Raw genomic sequence first — 26,950 nt, forward strand, 5'->3', positions numbered from 1 at the left:
TGTGCTGGGCGAGAGATTCACGGTAAATGCAAGCTAGGTAAGGGTACTCTTCGTAAAATAAAACTGGGCTTCCATCCGCACATGGTGATTTATATGTTTTCAAATCTAAGTTGCTTCTCTACGCCATGTATGCTTATTTCTATTTCGTCCATACCCCGGAGTCTGTCCGATGGTCAACTGACGATATCTTTGTACGGTTCTGCAACGTGAACGATTTCTTGAACGTGACATTCAAAACTCCGGCTTTCGTCTTGCTATCATCTACTGCCAAACCAGACTGGTTAACAAGGGACTGAATAGAAGCCTTATACCGGCCTAGCGATTTTACATACGACCATAATTTTCTCTGGTTCTTTTGCTAAGGTGTGACTACACGCGTTTGTATTTTACAGAGCTGAGTAAAAGTACCCACTACTGATGGAACGAATGTGCGGGAAAAAGAGAAGTAGTTGTCGGCACAGAGTTTCCACAGTCGTGTGAAGCCAGTAGACCAGGCGGTGGACTCACCTGCACCCAGTGGAGCAGCATCTTGGCGAAGGAGGGGCTGAACTGCATGGCCTGCGTCATGGACAGACCGTCCAGGTCGAGGATGACGGTGACGCCGGCGATCTGCGTGCGCGGCTCCGACACGGCTATCTCCAGGAACAGCATCACGCAGCTGTACAGCTCGTCCAGCGAACACTCCGACGGCTTCCACCGGCCTGCGCAGTTGCAAACCGGCCGCTTAGCGCACGTGTCTACTGCGCACAATCACATACAAGTAAGAGACGAAAGAAGTTCCGGCCAACTGAGCTAGGCCAACTCAGCAACCTCTAGCTGTAATTGTCAGGACGTCTCCGGCTTACTCTTCCGACAATTCCTACTAATGTGACCCAACTTGCCACAAATCCAACACCTTACCTTCCTTTTCCCACTGCTGATTCGTAGAAGTAATTTCCTTACTAATTCTCCTGTCCACGTAACCTTTCATAATTAATGGCCTGCTCTGGCCTCCGTGAGTCTACATTCATAATAGCCTGGATGTGCCTTTCTAATTCATTCAGCTGGGCAAACGTTTGCGGTGTCCCACCAAATACTGCCCTCAGTCTATCACCTGATCGTAATCCTTGAACAATATGTAATACAATTTCTCTTTTGCAGTATGGCAGGCACAAGGCTAGCGCACTCTCTCTAACTCTCCCGACAAAGACGACAATCTTTTCATTGTCCCCCTGCTCTGGACCATACTCCCTATAAACTAATTCTTGCAATGCACGGGGTGGAATCAAGGTGTAAATTTTTCCTTTAAATTGTTCCAACGTTAGTCTCTCCTGAATCGCGTTCAACAGGTGTTCTACTAACTCTCCCTTTACCTTTCCCACCAAGAGTTTTAAAATTTCCAAGTGTGACATGTTAACAGCTCGCACTTTCTGCTGAAAACCAATGATGAAATACAAAAACACCACAATATTCTCCACCGAATGTGAACACCATTCCTTACATCCTTAAATAATCTTGCATGGGATGAGGTAATTTCGAATACTAATATTTTGAAGAATCAGCCTCAGTTGCGCAAATTTTTTTCTGGTCTTTGCCAGGTTTCGGCTAAATTAATCTAGCCTTCTTCAGAAGCATAAAATTACTATAACATGCCACAGCAAGGCACACTCAACATTAAAATTAAAACCTATAGTAGCGTGGTACCATGTCGAATTAAAACTACTTAACTAAAGTCCAGCCCCGGCATCTCTCCACCACGTGGTCGGTTGGCAGCGGCAACTGTGTTGGCACTGATCGTTGCACGCGGAATTATTGTACTGCAATTCCGCCTGATGGTCAGGCAACCCCTTCGACACCAGTTTGGTGCGGTTTGCCTACCTTCATGCGCTAGGGCAGCACTCTGGCCAAATTGGTGTCGAAGTTTCTGACAGGTAGATTAGTAACGTGCTCAACAAAGTTGCGGGGCTGGCAGCGAGAACGTTGCCGAACTCGGATGTCTTAGAGGTACCCATTGCCATTTTATTCACGCACATGTTAACGTTGTACTTCAAAATGGCTCTGAGCACTATGGGACTCAACTGCTGTGGTCGTAAGTCCCCTAGAACTTAGAACTACTTAAACCTAACTAACCCAAGGACAGCACACAACACCCAGCCATCACGAGGCAGAGAAAATTCCTGACCCCGCCGGGAATCGAACCCGGGAACCCGGGCGTGGGAAGCGAGAACGCTACCGCACGACCACGAGATGCGGGCTAACGTTGTACTCCCGCTTGATCACTTCTCAGGTGGGTGGAAAGCAGGAGGGTTGGAAAACCTTAAGCTCGCTTAGCATTGACGGTAGAAATGTGTGGCTTACAAGGAGCTGCTCGCCGATTGTCGCTCGTTCTTTTTAACTCCTCACGCACAGTCATCAAGTTAGCTGGGGTGCTGGTAACACTCAAACTCACGGCTGATTCTTTCCGCTAATTTCAAGCGAATTTTTACAATCACCGTCCGCAGTGGTTGACGGTCCCTGTCCGTCACTTCATGAGGTTTACAGGGTTTTCGTTTAGTTCTGATTGCTCCTTCGCTTTTTCAACTTCACTGTCACATCCTTAACAACCGACAAGCGCAGCTTTAGAAGCTTTGAAATGTCTTTGATGGGTTTTTTACCTGGTGTCATCCAATGACTAGCAACGTTCGAAGTCAAGAGCTCTCCTGACGGATCCATTCTGCTGTTTACTGCTTCTATACTGACAACACAGTAATGAGGTGGTGTAAAAAGCGGCGCCACTGGACAATGTATGACTGGACAAGAGTGATCTGGAGTGATTAACCATGCATACCGTGTGGCAATGCTGTGGTAGGGCTTGTGTTTGGTAAATGGTTGGTCAATGTTACCTGCGGTCATTTGCAGAGCCAACAGTAAAGTACTGATGGTGCGGCGTGGTATTTTTCGTGGTTAGGGTGTGATCCTCTTGTTTCGCTTGACAAAATGCTCAATGAGGAAGCAACTGAGAACATTTTACAGTAATATGTACGGCCTACAGTAGAGGAACAGTTTGGAGATACTAACTGTATCAGCATGACTATGCTTCCGGTCTTAAAGCATCATTTGTGGTTTGTGGAGTGTAACATTTCTGAAATAGACTCCCTGGAGTCCCGACTTGGACACAGTGGAACACCTTTGGATGAGTTAGAACGCAGACCCCAGCGTTCAACGTCTACCTTCTGCGGTTTTTGTTGCCATTTCTCTACAGACATTCAGGCACCTCATTGATTGTATCCCCAGCAGAGTTCAAGGGTGAACACTCGCCATATTAGCGTCCCTTAACAGATGTCTGGATGAAAAAAATTGAATGATCATGTGGCATTGTTGGCCGAGAGGCCGGATAATTTTGATCAAATAGTATATGACCGAACGGCGAACTGGTAACAACACTGGGCCGTAGTCTTAACTAAAAATTTTTGCCTAGCGTTTAGTTCCAATTAGAGTGACAGATCTATGGAAATAGATCTTTTATGGTCGGAGAAATTTGGCAGAATTTAGATTCCTGTCTCCGTAATGCCTGAGTCTCTTCCTCAGGTGGCGACTAAGCCTTAGACGTATAATAACGCCTGTGACCTAGGCATAAACTCCAGTAAGGTGTCCCACCGAAGAAGCGCCAGCTTTTAAAACCTCTATTTTGAAACAAAAATAAAGCCTATGGGCCCATATTTTTAAAGTCTCACAAGCTAAACGAGGCTGTGACAGTTAATTGGAATTGTGTTACCGTACCAGGGAGTGAATGACACCGAGTCTGACTATTTAAATTTAAAATTGTTCGAGTTTATGTTAACGCGGTCATGTTGGAGCAAAGAGAGGCCGGAGTGACGGGAATTCCGCTTCCTATACGTATACTCGTGCTGTGCAGCTCTGCAAGAAAGTAAGCGTGCCCCGTTACGAAACGGTTCTATGATTCTACAGCAGCTCCGCGGAAGAAACTACAGGCGTAGGAGGAACCAATTTGTTGAAGCTGTTTCTTGCATTTCCGGCCCGCGCTACCAGCAAAGCTCGGTTTTGAAAACGCTGCATACTTTCTCGTAGACTGATGAACAGTCCTTTTCCTCTGCAACATCAGCTTTAGCCGGCCGGCGTGGCCGAGCGGTTCTAGGCGCTTCAGTCTGGAACCGCGCGACCGCTACGGTCGCAGGTTCGAATCCTGCCTCGTGCGTGGATGTGTGTGATGTCCTTAGGTTAGTTAGGTTTCAGTAGTTCTAAGTTCTAGGGGACTGGTGACCTCACATGTTAAGTCCCATAGTGCTCAGAGCCATTTTGAACATCAGCTTTACTATCCCCGCAGGCGGCCAAGGTTTTCACTCTAACGCTGCAAGATCGATGCAAGTTTGTTGAAGTTTAGGCTTTTTCTGGATTTATGTGTATTGTAAATACATGCTTGGTATAAGGAAAGTAATTCTCAAAGATAATCCTGATGAAAGTAAAGACGGATAACCTTCCGAAGTAGCTCAAAATGTATGCTGAAAATGTTAACACATTTCAAGGTTTCTCGCTGTTAAGTTTAACATTAGATGAGGGCCCAATAACCTCAGAAACACAAATATGACATTTAGGTAGATCAGCTGCCCACTGTGTACCCTACTGAAACCTACGTGGTTCAGAATTCTTTTCTTTGCTGAAGGTGTTAGATTTGTTGCGTTAATAACTATGATTTTCAATAAATCACGCTTCATGAATGAAGCTGATTGTTACTCTGAGATTCTTATATAAGAGGAACTTCACAGGTAGATTACGTCCCTTTTTCAAAGACGCAAATGGTTGGCTCAACAATTTTAGTCAAGTAGCGAGTATGTTGTCATCCATCGTTTCACAGGATGTGTGTCTGTAATTGATAAGAAATATCATGTCTGATGATTGCTACTCCTCTGTCATGTTGACGCACTCAGCTTATGATTCCTATCCCGGGGCGTAAATTTTCAGTGCCCTAATCTCGAATTTTGGGCTCTTTGCATATACATTTCTTGCCTTTGACCCATATGCCATACGATCACATGGTTTCCACGCGCAAGACTTCACTATATTGGCATGTTTGATGTTATAGCCACTCAGTTGTGGGTGATTACAGCTCTTATCTGTAAACATGCAAAAATTAAAACCATCCACAATACTAAGGTTAACATCGCAGCGATTTATTAGGAATCGTCCTATTCGCGGCAATATGCTATTTTCTTTCTCAGACCTTCGAAATGATTTACTCAGATAGCTATAGGGCACCTACAGTTTAACTTTGACTATGGACCATGATGAAACTTACTAATTTTCTCAAAACTATTGCACTGCAAATTACAGCACACAATACTAAGACTGACTGAGAAGTGAATCCCACATATTGAATCTCCAAACCACAATTTTGGAAACTTTAATATACAGGGTGTAATTGGTGTAAGTGCAGATATTACTATTGGTGACTGACAATGGTGTACCGAATAACATTACATCAGTATTTACGTCAGCTGCAAACTATTAATTATTGATATTATAAGTCAAATGTTTTCAGGTTGTTTAGTACCTCTAAGTACATGTGGCAAGAGCAAACTGTTAATGGTCGATTTCCCCCAGGCAGCAGATCAGGTGTTAAAGTGTGAACGCGTGGATGCAAAACGGTGAGTCTACACTGATAGGTGTAGTCCACATGGTTGTGCACTTATGGCTGTGCAGAAAACATCAGTTTGTAAACTTTGTGACGTGGTTGAGGTAAGACTGTTCGACACAGACTAAAAGCAACCAATACACTGATGCGAGTACATATTAATGTAACACAGGTAAAAATATCTGCACTTTTATCCGTTACATCCTTCATAATGAACTAGCAACCTGGCTGGCTTTGCTCCACGGTCGGATGACCTGGCTGACATATCGGTAATTTTTTTTACCAGCCACTGCGTAGAGTTATAAACATCAGCATTACTTTCATGCAAATTAAATGATCAAGCAGCACGTGCCTTGAAGCTTCCAGAAGGCACGAATGACACATGTTCCATATTTAGTTGGCTTTTGTAGCAACACTTCGTGGCAGTGATGGGAGCTGTGAGCTACCGTACTGTCCGGTTCACCCTGAATCTATCTGTTAGTGAAAACCGTATCAAAATCCCTACAGTTGGTCGTAAGATTAGCCTTCGCACATAGATATAAAAACAAGGCGGGGGGCTCTAATTTTGTGAAATGTGTACAACAGAAGAGGATAGGTAGAGATGTAGAGATTCTGGTAATAACAGTTTCGTATGGGTCAATAGCCGATTGCAAGTCTTTCAATTAGAATCCACTTCATTCACCGCTGGATGGTAACGGCATAGTTTCCATATTGGCGGTTGACTTTACTTCATCAAATGGTTCAAATGGCTCTGAGCACTATAGGACTTAACTTCTAAGGTCATCAGTCCCCTAGAACTTAGAACTACTTAAACCTAACCAACCTAAGGACATCACACACATCCATGCCCAAGGCAGGATTCGAACCTGCGACCGTAGCGGCCACGCGGTTCCAGACTGTAGCGCCTTTAACCGCTTGGCCACACCGGCCGGCTTACTTCATCAGAATTCAGCCAGTTTGCAAGAAATATTCATAAACACGAAATATTTATACATGCAAACCTTCCTCGTAAATGATACTAAATGTAAATAAGATTCGTATCAAAATCCCTAATACCTATTGTGGTTCTCGAGAATATTCCAACATACAGGCAGAGGCCTGGTGGGAACTTCCGTTTAGATATGAGAAATGAGAACAGAAAAAGAAGAAGACATTTAGTGACAAAAGTTCGTGCCAGATTAGGACTTTTCCGGCTTATAGCCAGCAGTGGCCAGTGAATCAAACGGCAAAATGTCGCTGTACGACCCCGTCACATGGACTTCTAAGCTGTAAGCTTTTTTGCGCAAGTGGCGACACCTTGATCTCTGAAGCTTTGTCGAGCCCGAAGATGACGTCGCAGGGACCACTCTTTTGCATTATTATAAAGGTAGGTTGTAGGCAACTTTGCTCTAAATTTCGAACATAAGCGTCGGAATTGGGTGGGGGGGGGGGGGGGGGGGACAGTGGGGATTACGGCTTTTCGAAAAAGTAATCCTTTAATTCTGTTGCACTGTGTACTTGCAAATATTTTCTTTGTATACGGAGTAACTGCACATGCAGTTTAGCCATCTGTAACTACACTGAAGAACCAAAGAAACTGGTACACCTGCCTAATACCGTGTAGGGCAGAAGTGAAGCAACATGACGTGGCATGGACTCGACTAATGTCTGGAGTAGTGCTGGAGTGTATTGACGCCATGAATCCTGCAGGGCTGTCCATAAATCTCTTCTGAACAGCACGTTGCAAGGCATCCCATATATGCTCAATAATGTTCATGCTTGGCGATTTTGGTCGCCAGCGGAAGTGTTTAAACTCGCAAGAATGTTCCTGGAGCCACTCTGTAGCAATTATGGACGTGTGGGGTGTCTCATTGTCCCACTGGAAATGCCCACGTGCGTCGGAATGCACAATGGACATGAATGGATGCAGGTGATCAAACAGGATGATTAGGTACGCGTCCTGTCAGAGTCATATCTAGACATATCAGATGCCCAATATCAGTCCAACTGCACACGCCCCACAACATTACAGAGCCTCCACCAGCTTTAACATGCCTTGTTGACATGCAGGGTCGATGGATTCATGAGGTTGTCTCCACACCCATAAACGTCCATCCGCTCGATGAAATTTGAAACGCGACTCCTCCGACCAGGCAACATGTTTCTAGTCATCAACAGTCCAATGTTGGCGTTGATGGGCCCAGGAGAGGCGTAAAATTTTGTATCGTGCAGTCGTCAAGGGTACACGAGTGGGCCTTCGGCTCCGAAAGCCCATATCGATGATGTTTCGTTGAAAGGTTCGCACGCTGACACTAGTTGATGGCCCAGCATTGAAATCTGTAGCAATTTGCGGAAGGGTTGCACTTTTGCCACACTGAACGATTCTCTTGAGCCGTCATTGGTCCCGTTTTTTCAGCATCTTTTCCCAGCCGCAGCGATGTCGGAGATTAGATGTTTTACCGGATTCCTGATATTCACCGTACACTCGTGAAATGGTCGTACCGTAAAATCCTCACTTCCTCGCTACCTCGTAGATGCTGTGTCCGATCGCTCGTGCGCCGACTATAACACCACATTCAAACTCACTTGACTCTTGATAACCTGTCATTGTAACAGCAGTAACCAATCTAACAACTGCCCCAGACACAGGCGCTGCCGACTGCAGCGTCTTTTTCTGCCTACTTACATATCTCTGTATTTGAATACGCACGCCTATACCAGTTTCTTTGGCTCTTCAATGTACAGTACATGCATGAGTCAGTGACGGCAAAAATAGTGTCTCGCGACATGGTTGGCTCGAAGATCTCGATGAGTCGGTTCAGCCGTTCCTTAGCCCAGAAGGTATCTTTCTTTTGCGAAGTGTGGGAGTTTTGTGTGTGTCTCGGGAGGAGGAGGGAGGGATAGTTTCACGTTTGTATTGCCTGATGGTATTGAGAGAAAGGAAAGGCTCAACAACAGAGGCCGGAGGATGGAGCAGTGTCACATCCCCTGACCTCACGAGACACTACAGAGGTTTGGAATTTAATCCAGGACACTGGAGCGAAGTCCGATTTTGAGTAACGTAATGCCACCGTCGCTCCTCCTCACTGCCGTAACGGCAAAGGAAACTCGGCCAACAACGGGAAGAGCACCCTGGCGGTCACCCACCCAAATACCGGCCACGCCCGACGTTGCTCAACTTCGTTGATTTGATGGGAAGTGGTGCGTTCACTGAGGCAAGGCCGTCGACGGCTCCGTATCGTAAATAGCCGTACTCGTTATACTCACGGCCTGCGTGGATGAGCAGAATGCGGCGGCCGTGTTGGTCCCTGTTGGGCAGGATGGTGATGATCTGCAGCTTGAGCGGCCGCTCCACGCTGTGGGGCATCACCTGCTGCACGAGCCGGTCCTGCTTCAGCTTGAACTCGTAGAAGCTGCGCATCTGCAACAGACGAGGAGACGGTGAACGGCCGAGCTACGTCGCACGACAACGGTTTGTACGAGGCGCTTTCGATAAGTAACGCAACACACTTCTTTCTCGGACAATTTCGGCTGAAACAACTGCGGAATTTGTATTGGGACAACGTGCAACATTCCTGCTTCAGCCCCATTAGTTACATGAATTCCGGCAAGTGGCGGCGGTATACCTCAAAATGGCGTCTGTAACTGAGGTACGTTCCAAGCAGAGATCTATCATTGAGTTTCTTCCGGTTGAAAACCAGAGCATCGCAGATATTTGTAGGTGCTTGCAGAATGTCTATGGAGGCCTGGAAGTAAACAAAAGCACGGTAACTCGTAGGGCGAGGCGTCTGTCATCTTTGCAGCAAGAGTGCGGAAACCTGTCCGATCTCCCGCGTGATGATCGATTGACTCCTGCAATGTTCGAAAGTGCAGACACTTTCATCCGAAGTGACGGACGGATCACAATTAAACACCTCCATGCACAGCTGGACTTCTCTGTTGGTGGTGCTGACACACTCGTCCACGAGCTGTGCTACTCAGATGTGTGTGACCGCTGGATTTCTCGACACCCAACTGAAGCCTATCTCACTAGGGGTAAGATAGATACTGCCTACGGGAAAATTAGAGAGATCTTTGGAGAAAGAGAGAGCCACTTGTATGAATATCAAGAGCTCAGATGGAAACCCAGTTCTAAGCAAAGAAGGGAAAGCAGAAAGGTGGAAGGAGTATATAGCGGGTCTATACAAGGGCGATATACTTGAGGAGAATATTATGGAAATGAAAGAGGATGTAGATGAAATGGGAGATACGATACTGCGTGAAGAGTTTGACAGAGCACTGAAAGACCTGAGTCGAAACAAGGCCCCAGGAGTAGACAACATTCCATTAGAACTACTGACGGCCTTGGGAGAGCCAGTCCTGACAAAACTCTACCATCTGGTGAGGAAGATGTCTGAGACAGGCGAAATACCTTCAGACTTCAAGAAGAATATAATAATTCCAATCCCAAAGAAAGCAGGTGCTGACAGATGTGAAAATTACCTAACTATCAGAGTCGAGGGACATGAAAGGGAAGCTGTGGTTGGGAAGGGAGTAAGACAGGGTTGTAGTCTCTCCCCGATGTTATTCAATCTGTATATTGAGCAAGCAGTAAAGGAAACAAAAGAAAAATTCGGAGTAGGTATTAAAATCTATGGAGAAGAAAGAAAAATTTTGGGGTTCGCCGATGACATTGTAATTCTATCAGAGACAGCAAAGGACTTGGAAGGGCAGTTGAACGGAATTGACAGTCTCTTGAAAGGAGGATATAAGATGAACATCAACAAAAGCAAAACGAGGATAATGGAATGTAGTCGAATTAAGTTGGGTGATGCTGAGGGAATTAGATTAGGAAATGAGACAAAGTAGTAAAGGAGTTTTGCTATTAGAGGAGCAAAATAACTGATGATGGTCGATGTAGAGAAGATTTAAAATGTAGACTGGCAATGGCAAGGAAAGCGGTTCTGAAGAAGAGATTTAAGTGTCAGGAAGTCGTTTCTGAAATTATTTGTATGAAGTGTAGCCATGTATGGAAGTGAAATATGGACGATAAATAATTTGGACAAGAAGAGAATAGAAGCTTTCGAAATGTGGTGCTACAGAAGAATGCTGAAGATTAGATGGGTAGGTCACGTAACTAATGATGAAGTATTGAATAGAATTGGGGAGGAGTTTGTGGCAGAACTTGACAAAAAGAAGGGACTGGTCAGTAGGACATGTTCTGAGGAATCAAGGGATCACAAATTTAGCATTGGAGGGCAGCGTGGAAGGTAAAAATCGTAGAGGGAGACCAAGAGATGAATACACTAAGCAGATTCAGAAGGATGTAGGTTGCAGTAAGTACTGGGAGATGAAGAAGCTTGCACGGGATAGGATACCATGGAGAGCTGCATCAAACCAGTCTCAGGACTGAAGACTGGAGCAACAACAACACAACTGAAGCCCATGAAGAGCAAACGGTGGACCATATGTGCGGCGTTGTTTCGAGGGAAACAGTAAGTGGATGATGGGGAGGTTATTGACGTAGAAAGACGCTGGATCCGATGCCGATCAGCAGCGTGGTACCACGCGGGCATATAGTCCCTCCCACTAAGGTGGCGTTAAGGCCGTCATAGTGAACGGAGATTATGACGACAATAGGGTCTCGTAGAAGAAAAAAAAGGAGAATAATGTAGTGTATTGGAATCTTGAATAAAACCGAACTCCGTTCAGGAAAAAAGAGTTGGGTTGGGTTGTTTGGGCGAAGAGATCAAACAGCGAGGTCATCAGTCTCATCCGATTAGGGAAGGACGGGATAGGAAGTCGGCCGTGCCCTTTCAAAGGAACCGTCCCGGCATTTGCCTGGAGCGATTTAGGGAAATCACGGAAAACCTAAATCAGGACGGCCGGACGCGGGACTGAACCATCATCCTCCCGAAGGCGAGTCCAGTGTCTAACCACTGTGCCACCACGCTCTGTCAGGAAAAAAAGGTTTTGTATTACTTACTGAAGGCCCCTCGTACCATCTGCGTATTAGCGGAGGGGTGTAAGCTGCTATTAAGGTGAATGAAAGGTAGGACAGGGCCCGTTTAAGGCCCAAGCAACACAAGCGGCCGCTTGTGGCACCAAATTGAAATATAGCCAGACGCACCTAAGTGCAAAGTAAGTATAATATTGCGATTCCCAGAAGATTTCGAGCCCGGTGTGAATCCGCACTGAAGAGATCATTGGCCGTCTTCGCCCTAAATATAATATACGAAATTTGAAATTCAAACTTTTCGAGCGACCCCCTTTCTAATGTGGTTCAAACGTCATCGAATGTCTACACTAACAGGAAATACAGTAGTACATCAGCACGTAATGTGTTTCGATTTACTGTACGCGTATAACTGTTGAAGGTACTGAACTATCCAGGTAAGATACGCCAGGATGCTCAGATGATAAAATACTGTACGCCAGAGAAAGGTCATGGTGCGAGTCACAGTATGTCATAATTGTGAGAAGGTTTCGAGGATAGAACGTTGTAACATGATATATTTGAGAAAGATTTCAGTTTGTGAAAACGTACCGTATGTGAGCGAGTGATCCAGATTTGTTTAATTTCTATACGAGTAGATTATAAGATTATACTATATGAAGTATAAATTATTTGAGCATACACTTGCACTATTTAACAATAAAATTATTTGAGATATTTAATTTGTAATTGTATAATATGGGAAACTACAAAACCTAACCATGCATTTTGATCATTTAGAACTGTTTATATTTTTCTGTAATTGCACTTTGACTGAACTGCTGGCAATGGAGACAGTTTATTATTTCGGAGCAAAACGGAACTTTGAAGCAAAATTGAGTAGAAGTGGGACACTGAATGGTGACACTTCAAAGATGGGGTTTTACTGCACATGCAAGTTCATTTAGTGGAGGAAGGACATTCACAATGCATTTATAAAAGAGAAATGTATGTTAAGAACCTGAGTAATGATACGTCTGTTAAAACACTACTTTGTACAAAATGACTACATAATTTAAACACTAGATCATAATTTATCACCACTTTATTTTGCAAACATATACAGACACTACTGCTACTTTGTGTAACAAACGTACTAGCTTGGTGCATGCCTGCCATGACAAAGTCTTGCCCATAATTCTTAAGTGTGATGCTTTAGAGGAGAATATAATGTGGTACAATAGAACATTATAAAACGTACTGTACAACTCTGTAGGTTTCGGAGCATGTAATACTATGATGTGAACTTAATGTGAAGTTACGTACATGCAGAAATTTCAGTTATGTTATTGCTTGATTACTGTACCCAAGAAAACTAGTACTCTTATGAAAAAATTAAGGCAACAGTATTCTTCAGTTCTGATCTATTTATAGAAGGACTGTACAAAAAACCAAAATATGTCAAATCAAACGTAAATACAGACTGAAAGCATTCTCTCTTGGAATAATATACAACAGAGCAGTAGTAATAACGATAAAACTCAATGTAAAGACAGTGAATTCATGTTCAGACCAAAAGTCATGCTGCAACTACGAAGTAATTAACAAGAATGTCCGAAGTATTGTTACCAATGTATATTTCACGAAATTTCAATCTTAAAACGAAGATATTTCAACATACTAATTTTATCAGAGATGTTGTCATGATTTGCTAAGATAAAATTTGTAATCAAGTTGATGAAAGAATATAAATTTCAATTATAAGTTTTATTGTTTTCAGTTTAAAGAAAACAGATATCTTGTAACTGCTGCATGTTACTTACAGATCAGTGGCAGTAGCAACATTCGGTTATTAGCACGGCAGTCTCGAATCAGTTTTGTCAGTTGAAAATCCATGTCAGTTTTATCTGTGATGTGTTGTAATAAACATTTCTTAAACTTATTTTACTGCATTTCAGGTACGTTATTTGTTGATGATCGCATTTCCAAGTGCCTGCCAATCCCTAATAACTGATCCCAGAGAATATTTTAAATGGAGGAAATTATTTCAGAACTGAGCTACACACCCAGCATCGCTTCGATAACTGGGAAGTTTAGTAATTGAAATCTACTCACAAAAGCTAGTTTATGTAATAACCCCATCCCTGAGTTAAATGAGTGGAGCAACAAATATTTCCATAAGTGCACCACACTGACATTTGTTCAAAATTAAAGCTGCAGCTAATCACATGTATTATTCTGTTCAGTGTATTACAAGTCCCAGATGTTTTTCAACAATGCAACTACGATGTGAGTCTTCCTCGAATAATTAACTTCAATTTTAGTGTGCTTTTGAGGAACGTCATAATCCTCATCACACGTAACTGCAATACAGGAGTTGTCTAGTACAGTAATGATAGTAGGAATTTTTCTTACCCTCTTCATTGCGCTCTCTGGATAGAACTTGCATGGCCTCAAGAATATGTATAGGAACTCCTCATCGTCTTTGGGAACGTTGAGATCATCTTCCTCTGCAACAGAAAATATCCATATTTATTATGTACAGCAGTTTTTATGTAAAATACAACTTCAGCAAGAGTAAGTTGAAGAGAAAATATTTCTCCATTGATGGATCAGTTGCCAAAAATCAAAATAATATGCCTGAGTTGTTATTAGACTCCCATGAACACCGAACAAATTATGGCCTGTCTCTTATTAATGCGGCAGCCTTAACTCACTGCTGACTATCTTTTCATAATTGTCTTTATGAAGGTAAGAGGCGGTTCTGCTGTCTGTCAGAGTCGCGTCGAGTAGGATCGCCCGATTGAGGGAAAATGTGAAATTTAACTAAGCATCTCTGGGAGATGGGTTCCGTGCAAAATGGAGATCAGACTCTCGTCATAAATATTTGTTGTCGACAGGCAACATACATTTTAAAAATGAGGCAGGATGTGACGAAACTTGTGTCCCTCATTGTCCTTTCACAAACCATGTGTTCACTCATCCCAATTTGAGAGGGGTGTATTCCTATGAGAAGCTAGCTAGCTACCCAGCCAGCCTCGAGCATGACAGTTTTAATATAACTGTTTCACTTAAACGCAGTTACAGAGGTCACATCAATTATCTAGCCAGGAACTATATCATTGACTCCAGTATTTCACCGTTAAACTTGCACGCGTTACTGATATGTATTTACCTACACATTGGATTAATTATTTTCCACATATACAGAGCATACCTGAACAGCCATTCATATGAGCTGTTGATAATTCTACTCGTTAACCCTGTATTATTTGCGTTTTGCCAGTAGCACAATGAAGTTGATAAAGCAAACACAATGGAAAAACAATGTAAAACAGCTTGTATCTCCATATATTTTGATAGTCAGATATATACCGGGAAAAGGCTTCACTGTTAATATATGCGATCTAAGCCGAAGAGAGTCCACTATCATGGAGTTCCTATCAGCAGAGCATTACTACTTACGGAGAACACGAAGTAAACAACTTCTATAAAGCCACTGTAGATTTCCGTGTTCGTTCAATGATAAAAAAAAAAATGTTCCGCAAAGCATTCCGAGGCTGAAAAATATGTATGAGTATTCTGATACGCATGAACATGCAATAACACGTTTACTCCAAGACGAAAATACACAACATTTTACTACTAGGAAAGTACAACTGGTGATTGAAGACAAAGTGAAGGACTCATCTTCTAACAACTTCCAACGAACTAGCGCAAGCCCTCTAAGTCGTCTGAGTCTTCAATCCGAAGACTGATCTGAGTTAACTCTTCAGCTGGTGTATCCTGTGCAAGTCTCTGGCTCTGTTTTAAACACTGCGATATACATGCACCTAAAGGTACATACTGTAATCAGCTATTGCTCTTCCTGTACATCTTAGTTTGTCTACTTAACCTACAAAACCACTCTTTGATGACTCAGGATCTGTCTCGCTTCATTAGTTGCTGCCTTGGTAATCTTCAGAAATAGTCTACTGCAACGTATTTCAAAATATTATTTTCTTCTTGTGTGTACCATTTATCTCCCACATTTCACTTCTATGTAAGTACACACGAGACAAGTAACCTGATAAGGGACTTCCTTACCCATGAAATTCGTCTATAAGTCTACTGCAACGTATTTCAAAATATTATTTTCTTCTTGTGTGTACCATTTATCTCCCACATTTCACTTCTATGTAAGTACACACGAGACAAGTAACCTGATAAGGGACTTCCTTACCCATGAAATTCGTCTATAAGATTGAAAGATGCTACTCTTTTCAGTCAGCTTTTGTTGCTTTTGTGTTTTACCCCCTTCGTTTCTTACGTTCTCAGTTACATAGCTGCCTAAGTGGCAAAAATTATCTGTTAGTTTTAGTGCCTCATATCCAGACAAATTCTTTCAGAATCGGCTTGTTTAATTCGACTACACCCCATTACACTAAGGTAACAAAAGTCATGGGATACCTCTAATAAGCCGGTCGGTGTGGCCGTGCGGTTCTAGGCGCTTCAGTCTGGAACTGTGTGACCGCTACGGTCGCAGGTTCGAATCCTGCCTCGGGCATGGATGTGTGTGATGTCCTTAGGTTAGTTAGGTTTAAGTAGTTCTAAGTTCTAGGGGACTGATGACCACAGATGTTGTGCTTAGAGCCATTTGAACCATACCTCTAATATCGTTTTAGACCTCCGTTTGCTCAGCACAGTGCAGCGACTTTACGTGGCAAAGCCGGCCGCGGTGTTCTAGCGGTTCTAGGCGCTCAGTCCGGAGCCGCGCGACTGCTACGGTCGCAGGTTCGAATCCTGCCTCGGGCATGGATGTGTGTTATGTCCTTAGGTTAGTTAGGTTTAAGTAGTTCTAAGTTCTAGGGGACTGATGACCACAGATGTTGTGCTCAGAGCCATTTGAACCATTTTTACGTGGCATAGATACGACACGTCGTTGGAAAAGCCCTGCAGAAATATTGAGCCATGCCACCTCTACAGCCATCCACAGCTGAGACAGTGTTGCCGCTGCAGGATTTCGTGCACGAACTGACGTCTTGATTATGCCCCATAAATGTTCGATGTGATTCACGTCGGGCGACCTGGGTTGCCATATCATTCGCTTTAATTGTCCTGAATGTTCTTCAACCAATCGTAAACAGTTGTGGCCCGATGACATGGCGCATTGTACTCCATAAAAATTCCATCGTTGTTTGCGAACATGGCTGCAAATGGTCTGCAAGTGGCCGAACACAACCATTTCCAGTCAATGTTCGGTTACAGCAGGTTATGTCTTGTTAGCAAAGGTACTCGCATCGGTCGACTGCTGCTGTAAGCCATTAACGCCACATTTCACCGCACTGTCGTAACGGATATGTTCGTCGTACTTCCCAAATTCATTTCTACGATTATTCCGTGCAATGTTGCTTGTCTGTTAGCACCGACAACTCTACGCAAACGCCTCTGCTCTCGGTCATTAAATGAAGGCTGCCACTGAGTTGTCCTATTAAGAGGCAATGCCTGAAATTTGATATTCTCGCAATTTTCTTGACACTGTGAATCTCGGAATACTGAAGTCCCTAACGATTTCCCAAATGAAATGTCCCATGCGTGTCTCGCCAACTACTATTCCGAGTTTAGAGCACGTTAATTCCCATCCTGCGACCGTAATCACGTCGGAAACATGTTCACATGAATCACCCGAGTACAAATGGCAGCAACGCAAATGCACTGCTCTTTTATACGTTGTTTACGCGATACTACCGCCATATGTATATGCGCATATCGCTATCCCAAATGGTTCAAATGGCTCTGAGCACCGTGGGAGTCAACATCTGAGGTCATCAGTCCCCTAGAAGTTAGAACTACTTAAACCTAACTAACCTAAGGACATCACACACATCCATGCCCGAGGCAGGATTCGAATCTGCGACCGTAGCAGTCACGCAGTTCCGGACTGAAGTGCCTAGAACCGCACGGCCACCACGGCCGGCTCTGTCCCAAGACTTTTGCCACCTCAGTACAGCTTTGTTACCCTTTCTTTAATGTTTATATCATAACTTGAAACTTCCTGGCAGATTAAAACTGTGTGCCGGACAGAGACTCGAACTCGGGACCTTTCCCTTTCGCTGGCAAGTGCTCTACCAACTGAGCTACCCAAGCACGACTCACGATCCGTCCTCACAGTTTCAATTCTGCCAGTACCTCGTCTCCTACATTCCAAACTTCACAGAAGCTTTTCTGCGAACCTTGCACAAGTAGCACTCCTGGAATAAAGGATATTGCGGAGACATAACATATTTGCAATATATCTGTTCCGTTCAAATGATGATGGCTTTAAGGGACTGAAGATCTTGGTAATCACTTCCTCACTGCACTGAGAGGTTCAAGTAAAACAACGTGAAATGAGGAAAGGAGAATTGGAAGCTCCAGGGTCTGTGATGGTGGTGGTGGTTAGTGTTTAACGTCCCGTCGACAACGAGGTCATTAGAGACGGAGCGCAAGCTCGGTTTAGGAAAGGATTGGGAAGGAAATCGGCCGTGCCCTTTGAAAGGAACCATCCCGGCATTTGCCTGAAACGATTTAGGGAAATCACGGAAAACCTAAATCAGGATGGCTGGAGACGGGATTGAACCGTCGTCCTCCCGAATGCGAGTCCAGTGTGCTAACCACTGCGCCACCTCGCTCGGTCCCAGGGTCTGTGACCTTGACCGCCTGGTCGAAACTTCGCGTGACAGAAGCTTAAATGAGACGGTCAGAAGTGAGATAAAATCCAAGTAGTTAAAATCTGGAGCCTGTCAGTGAAAGATTGTCCAAAAAGGGTCACCATAGTCAGTACTACTAAAATGGAGCGAGAAAAAGTAAACTGTACGTCATATTCAGTTATATTAAACTGTCAGATAAATAAAATAAAAAAGATACACAGAAATTTTAAATTTCGTGAAAGGGCAAAGGGAGAAAGAAATTGGAGGATGCTCTGGACACACTCTGCATCGAGGGATCATAAAATCCGCGTCTCCCTACGACTTTGTTAGCTGCTATCCCTTCGTCTGCAAGTATTTGCAGGAGAGTGGTAGATAGGTTGATGGCTCATCTCAGATCGGCCAGCAGAACACACACTGTGAGAATATGGCCGATCGTGAGATGATTACGGAAGCTGCATTGGGGGCGGGTGGGGGGAGGGGAGTGTGGGGGAGGCCCTCTTGACGTAAAAGGAACTCGCGGATTAGTCTGGAGTGGCCGATACGTAGTCAATACAATACGACTTTCCGAGAGACTTAAAGCCAAGTACGCTTTCTTGATTGATCTCAGCTTGTTGAGAGTTGTGGTAGCCTGCGACCCCATAGCGCAGGTTTTCAAAATTTGATGCAGTTACAGTCTTACATCTGTGCCCAGTACTCCGAGTTAAAGTTTGACTTCTTTGATGGCTTCTTTAGGTAATTTGTTAGCGAGTTCGTTTCACAGAATACCCGCGTGGCTCGGTGTCCAGATGGAAATTATAATATGTCCGGAGCTGTGAAGGTCAAGTGGTAGGTCTTGGATTTTACCAAAATGTTTCTGGGGTACACTGAAGTACGCCTAGTAAGCTGCTCGTGGAGTCGCTACAAACCAGGAAGTTCTTTAAGGAGAGGGATTTGAATGTACTGCAGAGCTCCTGATATGGCAGCCAACTCTGCAGTTTTTAGTTCCGGGAACGAAATTTGGAACTTTAGTTAAAAATTGATTTTATGTGTTATTTACAGTGATTGTTTCCCTTTTTTCATATGGGAGAGAGTTAGATTCGTTGCACGATTTACGTGGTTTGCTGTCTACAAGGAAATGTAAGTTCGGATCTGGCAGAGGTTTATTAATCTGAAAACATTGTTCGTTTATTGCCTTCATGTTATTTATAATTGTGATAGTGTCTGACAATGTTAGAATGATAAAATACACTTAAAATAATTGTAATTTTGAGGAGTTTTATGAGGGATGAAATTACGAAGACTTTTGTACTTCTCTTCCTGCAGTGTTAACGTTTACGTCAAATACTGGCTTCAGTATCTTATAAAAATGTAATTGTAACTCGCCTAGAAGTGGAGAATAAATTGAGGAATACATATACCAATTGGTGGTCTTTTCCTTTCAGGACTGATAAAGTCCCTAAGTTACTAAGTCGACGAAATCTGCCCCCCCCCCCCTACCTGACGGAAAGAAACATTAACAAAACTTTACACAGAAATAGCATTCATTACGTTTGCCGCTGTATGGTAGCGAATGTCGGATCCTAAGATCTAATCAATTACGACGAATCTAATCATCAGAGATGTGGTTCCTCTTCTTTGTAGCGGGAAATTCATTGATGGCCCATAAAAGAAATACCGGTATTTGAGAAGAACTAAAAGTTGAACCTATTACATACATAACTGAAAAATTCCAATTGAACTGGAAAGGCCACGTCGAATGATAGAATAATTTAAGTGGCAGTAGAATGTAACCCAACTGGCTAAAGGAACGTTGAGCGTTCCTTAAAGAGACTAATAGGCCAAATCATTCAAAACAGAAACACTCCCGATTACTATGACGTCAGCTGCTGTTAACCGAAACAGCGGCCTAACTTTCATTTTGGAGTGAGCTTGACCTAACAGATAAATGCTAATCGGATTTAGCCACTTTGGGAGTCGTTTCGAATCAGGATGCGCCTGCTCCACAATGTTCACACAATATAAAGGGTTCTGCAATTACTATTCCCAAGATGTTTCGCACTGTTTGACTTATACATTCTGTTTGGACACAATTTAAGGCAGACACTACTTTCGTCTCACACTTCTAATTACGGTTAATCTCATCACAGATCAGAGAACCTTTATGATTACGACACATGCTGTAACAATGATCACCGCGCAGAATCCTCACTGCAATCCAAGATGTGACCGGCGCGGTTGACGCGAACCGAAGATGCGGCACACTGTAAACCATTATAAAACACTTGGCAGAAATATCACTAGTCACGAATCAGTGACCTTTTGGTGAGGGTCAATCCACGGCGGTGCGGACTCGCTCAGGCGGTACAATACACTGCTCATGGCTCCGCCCGCACTCGACGAACTCCAAACGCAAACTCTGACACTTTACTCGCTTAGCGCCAGCGGCGTCAGACAGTCGATTTTGCCTGCCATCGACCTGTGTGAAGCAAAAATGTCTGTATCTTTGGGTAAAGGATCGTGAAACTCTTAGAAGACGGTGATGACGATCTTATCAATCAGTTTTAAGTCCTTAACGTTTCCCTAGAGCGTATTGGGTTTACTGAAAAACGGTAAACTGATTTTTCTTTATCAGGCAGAGCAACTTACTCTATTGTGAGAAGAACGTCTGTGTGTGTGTGTGTGTGTGTGTGTGTGTGTGTGTGTGTGTGTGTGGTTTGAGGTTTTCGGGCGCTAAACACCGTAGTCATCAGCGCCCAAACGCATAGAAACAGTAACGCATGAGGTGAAGGGACGAAGACGGACAGCGAACAAGGAGAACGGCTAAAAGTCACAGACCTGACGCAGTTCCAAATCCTCACATACAGAGGCAAAACAGGAGGAGAAGAAACACATCACCGGTTGTCTAAGCACTACGTGAAACAAGTTTATCTTAAGTTGAAACTTCCGGGTTGAGTGGCCGTGGTCGATGTATAAAATTTCCACCTAACGTTTCGTCTCCATCTGCGGGAGACATCTTCTGAGGTCGTCCAGCTACTGCCACTGAGGCTCCAGGTACTCTCGCACTTATAGAGCGCATAGAGGGCACCACTATTCGTCACGTGATGAAGGTATGCCTATCTTTGGAAGGCGTTATCATTCTCGATTAAGAGTAATCGATTGTCATTCTGCTGGCGCAACGTAGATATCCATATTTTGTCTAACTTTAAAACTTCCTCTTTTCTATTAAAATTGTTATGGTGTTTGTGAATTTCTATTGCGTCTCTATACATGCGCGCATGATAATGGGATGTTCGTGCTAGAACGCTTGTCTCATTAATTTAATTTCGTGGTTCCCATCTCGAAAAAACGTGTTCAGCTACGGCCGATTTTTCTATGTGTCCTAAGCGACAGTTTCTTTTATGTTCGGCTAAGCGGGTGTTTACACTTCTTTTCGTTGTTCCAATATATACTTGTCCACAACTGCGTGGACCTCAGAAGATGACTCCCGCAGATGGAGACGAAACGTTAGGTGGAAATTTTATACATCGACCACGGCCTCTCAGCCCGGAAGTTTCAACTGAAGATAACACCGGCCATGAAAGCCTACATTCTTAAGTTTATCTTAAGTTTCGTGACTGTCATTAGGCAATTACCGACCTTGGCTTTGGCGGAATGGGCAATTTGTATGCCGGGTAACAGCCTGCTCACGATTGGGCCATCGGCATTACCCAACGGAGGGCTCGGCCGGCCAGCCGCTACGTGGCAAGGTTATGCCGCGTGAAGACCCTGACCGCAGGCCGGAGGCCGCGAGGAGGGGGGGGGGGGGGTCTGGGGGGGGGGGCTGACACAGTCATGGGGCCCTGAATCCGCTATCTGTGTGCAGCGTGCGTCCCGCTTGGCGCAAGTGCGGCTGCGCACTCGGCAAGTGTCCGCCGTGGACTGTGCACTTGATCCGCCCAGCCAGTGTGTAATCTGTGGTTCCCACAGCCTCTCAGACTGCAGCCTGTTGAAAACTTGTCAGCTCAGTCAGTAAATGTTCGTCGGCTGTCTTCATCTGTCAAGTTTGTAAACAAAAGTTTCCGAGCACTCCCTCTGCCGCCGTCGTCGTCACTTAACTGTCATGCTAATACGCCGTACACTCGTAAATAGTTGGCCGAATCATGTTTGGAGACGCCATAATGTTGTGAGGGATGGAAGACACACTACCCTCCCCCCATACCACCGCCCCCTGCCCACTGGTTTGAAATCCAACTGACAAAAAACCCTACACCAAGAAAACAAAAAAATAATTAATGCAGAGAAACGAAATATCTGGAATACATCTACATCTACATTTATACTCCGCAAGCCACCAAACGGTGTGCGGCGGAGGGCACTTAACGTGCCACTGTCATTATCTCCCTTTCCGGTTCCAGTCGAGTATGGTTCGCGGGAAGAACGACTGCCGGAAAGCCTCCGTGCGCGGTCGAATCTATCTAATTTTACATTAGTGATCTCCTCGGGATTTATAAGTAGGGGGAAGTAATATATTCGATACCTCATCCAGAAACGCACCCAATCGAAACCTGGACAGCAAGCTACACCGCGATACAAAGCGCCTCTCTTGCACAGTCTGCCACTTGAGTTTGCTAAACATCTCCGTAACGCTATCACGCTTACCAAATAACCCTGTGACGAAACGCGCCGCTCTTCTTTGGATCTTCTCTACCTCCTCCGTCAACCCGACCTGGACGGATCCCACACTGATGAGCAATACTCAAGTATAGTTCGAACGAGTGTTTTGTAAGCCACCTCCTTTGTTGATGGACTACATTTTCTAAGGACTCTCCCAATGAATCTCAACCTGGAAGACGCCTTACCAACAATTAATTTTATATGATGATTCCACTTCAAATCGTTCCGCACGCATACTCCCAGATATTTTACAAAAGTAACTGTTACCAGTGTTTGTTCCGCTATCATATAATCATACAATAAAGGATCCTTCTTTGTATGTATTCGCAGTACGTTACATTTGTGTAGGTAATTCATTTAAGTGATTAACATAACAAGAGCACAGGTTAACGTAAGCGCGAGTCAAGCCATTGCAAATGTTAAATGCTGGCACATTAATAGCCGGTAGAATCGCCAAAATATTAAATGCAAACATGCAAACGTGCTTTATTGTGTTGTATAGGTGCCGGATGTCGGTTTATGGGCTGGAGTTCAATGCCTGTTGCACTTGCTCGCTCAATACAGGGACAGTAAATGCTGTTTATAGATGACGCCGGGGTTGTCGTCCGATGTGTGCTCTATTGGAGACAGACCTAGTGACCGAGCAGGTCAAGGTAACGTATTGACACTCTGTAGAGCGTGTTGAGTTACAACAGCAGTATGCGGGCGAACGTTATCCTGTTGGAAAACACCACCTGGAATGGCATCTTAACAGGACGAATCACCAAACTGACGCAGAAACTTGCAGTGAGGGTGCGTGGGACAACCACGAGAGTGTTCCTGCTGTATCACGAAATCGCACCCCAGACCATAACTTCATGTGAAGGTCCTGTGAACCCAGCACTCAGACAGGCAGGGCTAAAGCCCTCAACTGGCCTCCTCGTAACTAACACATGGACATCATAGACGCCGATGCAAAACCAGCTCTCGTCAGAAAACACAACAGACCTCCACCCACCCTTGTGGTCAGTGGAATGCACGCTACAGGGCATCTGGTTCGGAGCTGTCCTTCATGTAACTGATTTCTAACGGTACATTTTGTCACTGTGGTGCCAACTGATGCTCAAATTGCTGCTGCAGATGCAGTAAGATGCGCCAGAGCCATACCCCGAACGCGATGTTCTCCCCTATCGGTAGTGCCACATGGCCGTCCGGTATCCGGTCTTCTTGAGACCGCACATTCTCATGACCATTGCTGTCAGCAATCACGTATAATGGCTACACTCCTGCCAATGCTTTCTGCAGTATCGCAGAAGGAACATCCAGCTTCTCGTAGCAATATTACACGACCTCGTTCAAACTCAGTGAGGTACTGATATTGGCGTCTTTCTCTTCGTAAATACATTCTTGATTAACCTCAACTCACCTAGTCCAGTCTCGAATGTAAGCAACGCCCACGAGCGTTACGACGTGTATTTAAAGCAAATGTGATTTGCATCCTCATAGTGGCACTACTAACGTTACTCTTATGCGACTGGCGCGAAATATGAATAGACATCATCTTTCAGATCTAGAAACACGCCTACCAATTTTCGGTTATGTCAGTAGCGTTTATGCCTCTGGATCACTGGGTCCCGGGTTCGATTCTCGGCCCGGTTGGGGATTTTCTCTGCCCGGAAACTGGGTGTTTGTGTTATCATCATCATTTCATCATCATCATCATCATCATCATCGATTATGTCACAACTCCCCCTTGCTGTAGCGATTCTTTTCCTTTCGTTAGTGTATGTTAGAAAGCTGCTACGAAACCAAGTGAGCTTCATTGCAAATTTAAACGCACCCAAAGCCTCACAAACAAACAAAAATCAAACAAAGCTGAAACTAACGTAGGGAGAGCCGTGCGAGAAGCGTACGATGAATTGGAAAGTCAAAATTCTGTCTATCGACATTACAGGAAATCGTAAGACGTTTTGCACTTTTGTTAAACCAGTAAATGAATGGAAAGTGTCTTTTTACACAGTATGCGACCACAATAGCATTGAAACGGAGCCAGACAGGAAGACTGAAAGGCCAATTGTCTTTTCCCAGAACTGTTTCACAGAGGAAAATGGCACTGTGGCACCTTGTTTACTTTGTCGCAACAACGACAAAATGGCCTTGAGGCTGTACACGTGATGTTGTCGCACACAGAGAAGGTGCAAGGCTAGAAAATTATAGGGAACTGCGGAAAGACTTGCAGATGATCGACATTTGGCGCAAGGAATGATAATTAACCTCATTATAATCAAATGTAAGGCATTGCATATAAATGACCATAAAGACCAATCATTCAATGACGACACAATTGCAGAACAATCACTGAAAGCAATCAAATCCATAAAACATGTAGGAAAATATGTAGGGAGTGATATGACATGGAACGACCACATAAAATCAATAGCGGGCACTGTAGACACCAGACTGACATTGGAAGAATCAGTTTACAAAACACTCGTTCGACCAATACTTGGATATTGCTCGTCAGTCTGAGATTCGCATCAGATAGGTCTGATGGAGGAGACAGAGAAAAATCCAAAGAAGAGCAACGCGTTTGGTTACAGATTCATCTAGTAAGCAAGAAAGCGTCAAGGAGTCGCTCAGCCAGCTCCAATGGCAGAGGCTGCAAGAGAGGCGTCAGCATCACCGTGTGTTTTACTGTCAAACTTCCGAGAGCTTATGTTCCTTGAGGATTCAACCAATATATTGCTTCTTCCAGCGTATATCTCGCGCAAAGACCGTAAAGATAAAATCAGGCAGATTCGAGTCCATACAGAGGCTTTCCAGTAGTCGTTCTTCCCGCGAACCATTCGCTACTGAAACACAAAGAGGAGGGAGTGACAGTCGTACAACAAATGCCTCCGCGACACACCGAAAGGTGCCTTACAGAGTATAGATGTAGATGTAGGAAGTAACAGAACTCCCATATCCTGTCAGAGATTGTGTCTCTGATGGAGGTAAGCAAGTAGCGACGGTGATTTCGTCAAACGTTGGATAACTCGACTTACTTCTCTATAGCCTTTCAGCACCCAGCACACTACCGCCGATGTTCCGGTTAGACTTGTTACACACACTGATCTCAACAAGTTATCAAATAACACAGTTCCGGTAGGGAGAGTCGCCGGATCAAATTTTCTTTTCATCAAACATGATCGTTTGTTTGTTTGTAAGGCTGCGTTCGACAACGGCAGATCTGTGGAAAAGAGGGGCTTGAGCTCAGTGTTCCTGTCTATACGTACGATTTCGGAACGTTGTACAAAGCACCGACGCGGTATTAGAATCGTGATTTTGTCACTTCGTGGAGAGTGCTCGTAGAAGCGGAGATACAATATTAGCTGGAACAGCGTTTCTGGTGTGGACCATCGCCACAGCTTTGTGTACAGGCTTCCATACAGGCCACCAGCTGATAATATACATACAAACACAGTGTGCACTCTCTTCAACAGACACATAGATTACTCGATTCTCCAGTAAAGTACTTTGGATGAGTAACAGTTAAAACAATGACAACCGTCTCACATTTCCATGGGAAAGATGTCCTTCGACGTAACAACAGATTTATTTCCTTATAGCCCACCGAGCGAGGTGGCGCAGTGGTTAGACACTGGACTCGCATTCGGGAGGACGACGGTTCAATCCCGCGTCCGGCCATCCTGATTTAGGTTTTCCGTGATTTCCCTAAATCGCTCCAGGCAAATGCCGGGATGGTTCCTTTCAAAGGGCACGGCCGACTTCCTTCCCCATCCTTCCCTAATCCGATGAGACCGATGACCTCGCTGTCTGGTCTCCTTCCCCAAACCAACCAACCAACCTTATAGCCCAATACGGTCTCCACTGTGTTAAGATACTCTGAAGCACCGAAACTGGTTCAAAAAATGGTTCAAATGGCTCTAAGCACTATGGGACTTAACATTTGAGGTCATCAGTTCCCTAGACTTAGAACTACTTAAACCTAACTAACCTAAGGACAACACACACATCCATGCCCGAGGCAGGATTCGAACCTGCGACCGTAGCAGCAGCGCGGCTCCGGACTGAGGCGCCTAGAATCGCTCGGTCACAGCGGCCGGCCCGAAACTGGTAGCTATAGAATAAATAGCATCGTAAGGACGGCTGTAGGTGTTCCATTTTATT

General features: G+C 44.4%; 1 protein-coding gene across 1 annotated transcript in view; it reads right to left on the reverse strand.

Annotated features, from left to right (window-relative positions):
- Positions 1–26,950, reverse strand: part of LOC126235783 (alpha-tocopherol transfer protein-like) — a 140,716-nt gene that overhangs the window by 24,355 nt on the left and 89,411 nt on the right. Inside the window, exons 2-4 of the mRNA XM_049944589.1 lie at positions 13,917–14,011; positions 8,855–9,008; positions 508–701 (exon numbers count right to left, since the gene is read on the reverse strand). Coding sequence (XP_049800546.1) covers positions 508–701; positions 8,855–9,008; positions 13,917–14,011 — 443 coding nt within the window. The remainder of the gene's footprint in view (positions 1–507; positions 702–8,854; positions 9,009–13,916; positions 14,012–26,950) is intronic.

This window comes from Schistocerca nitens, chromosome 2 (genome assembly GCF_023898315.1).
Source record: "Schistocerca nitens isolate TAMUIC-IGC-003100 chromosome 2, iqSchNite1.1, whole genome shotgun sequence".
NCBI classification, from domain to species: Eukaryota; Metazoa; Arthropoda; class Insecta; order Orthoptera; family Acrididae; genus Schistocerca; species Schistocerca nitens.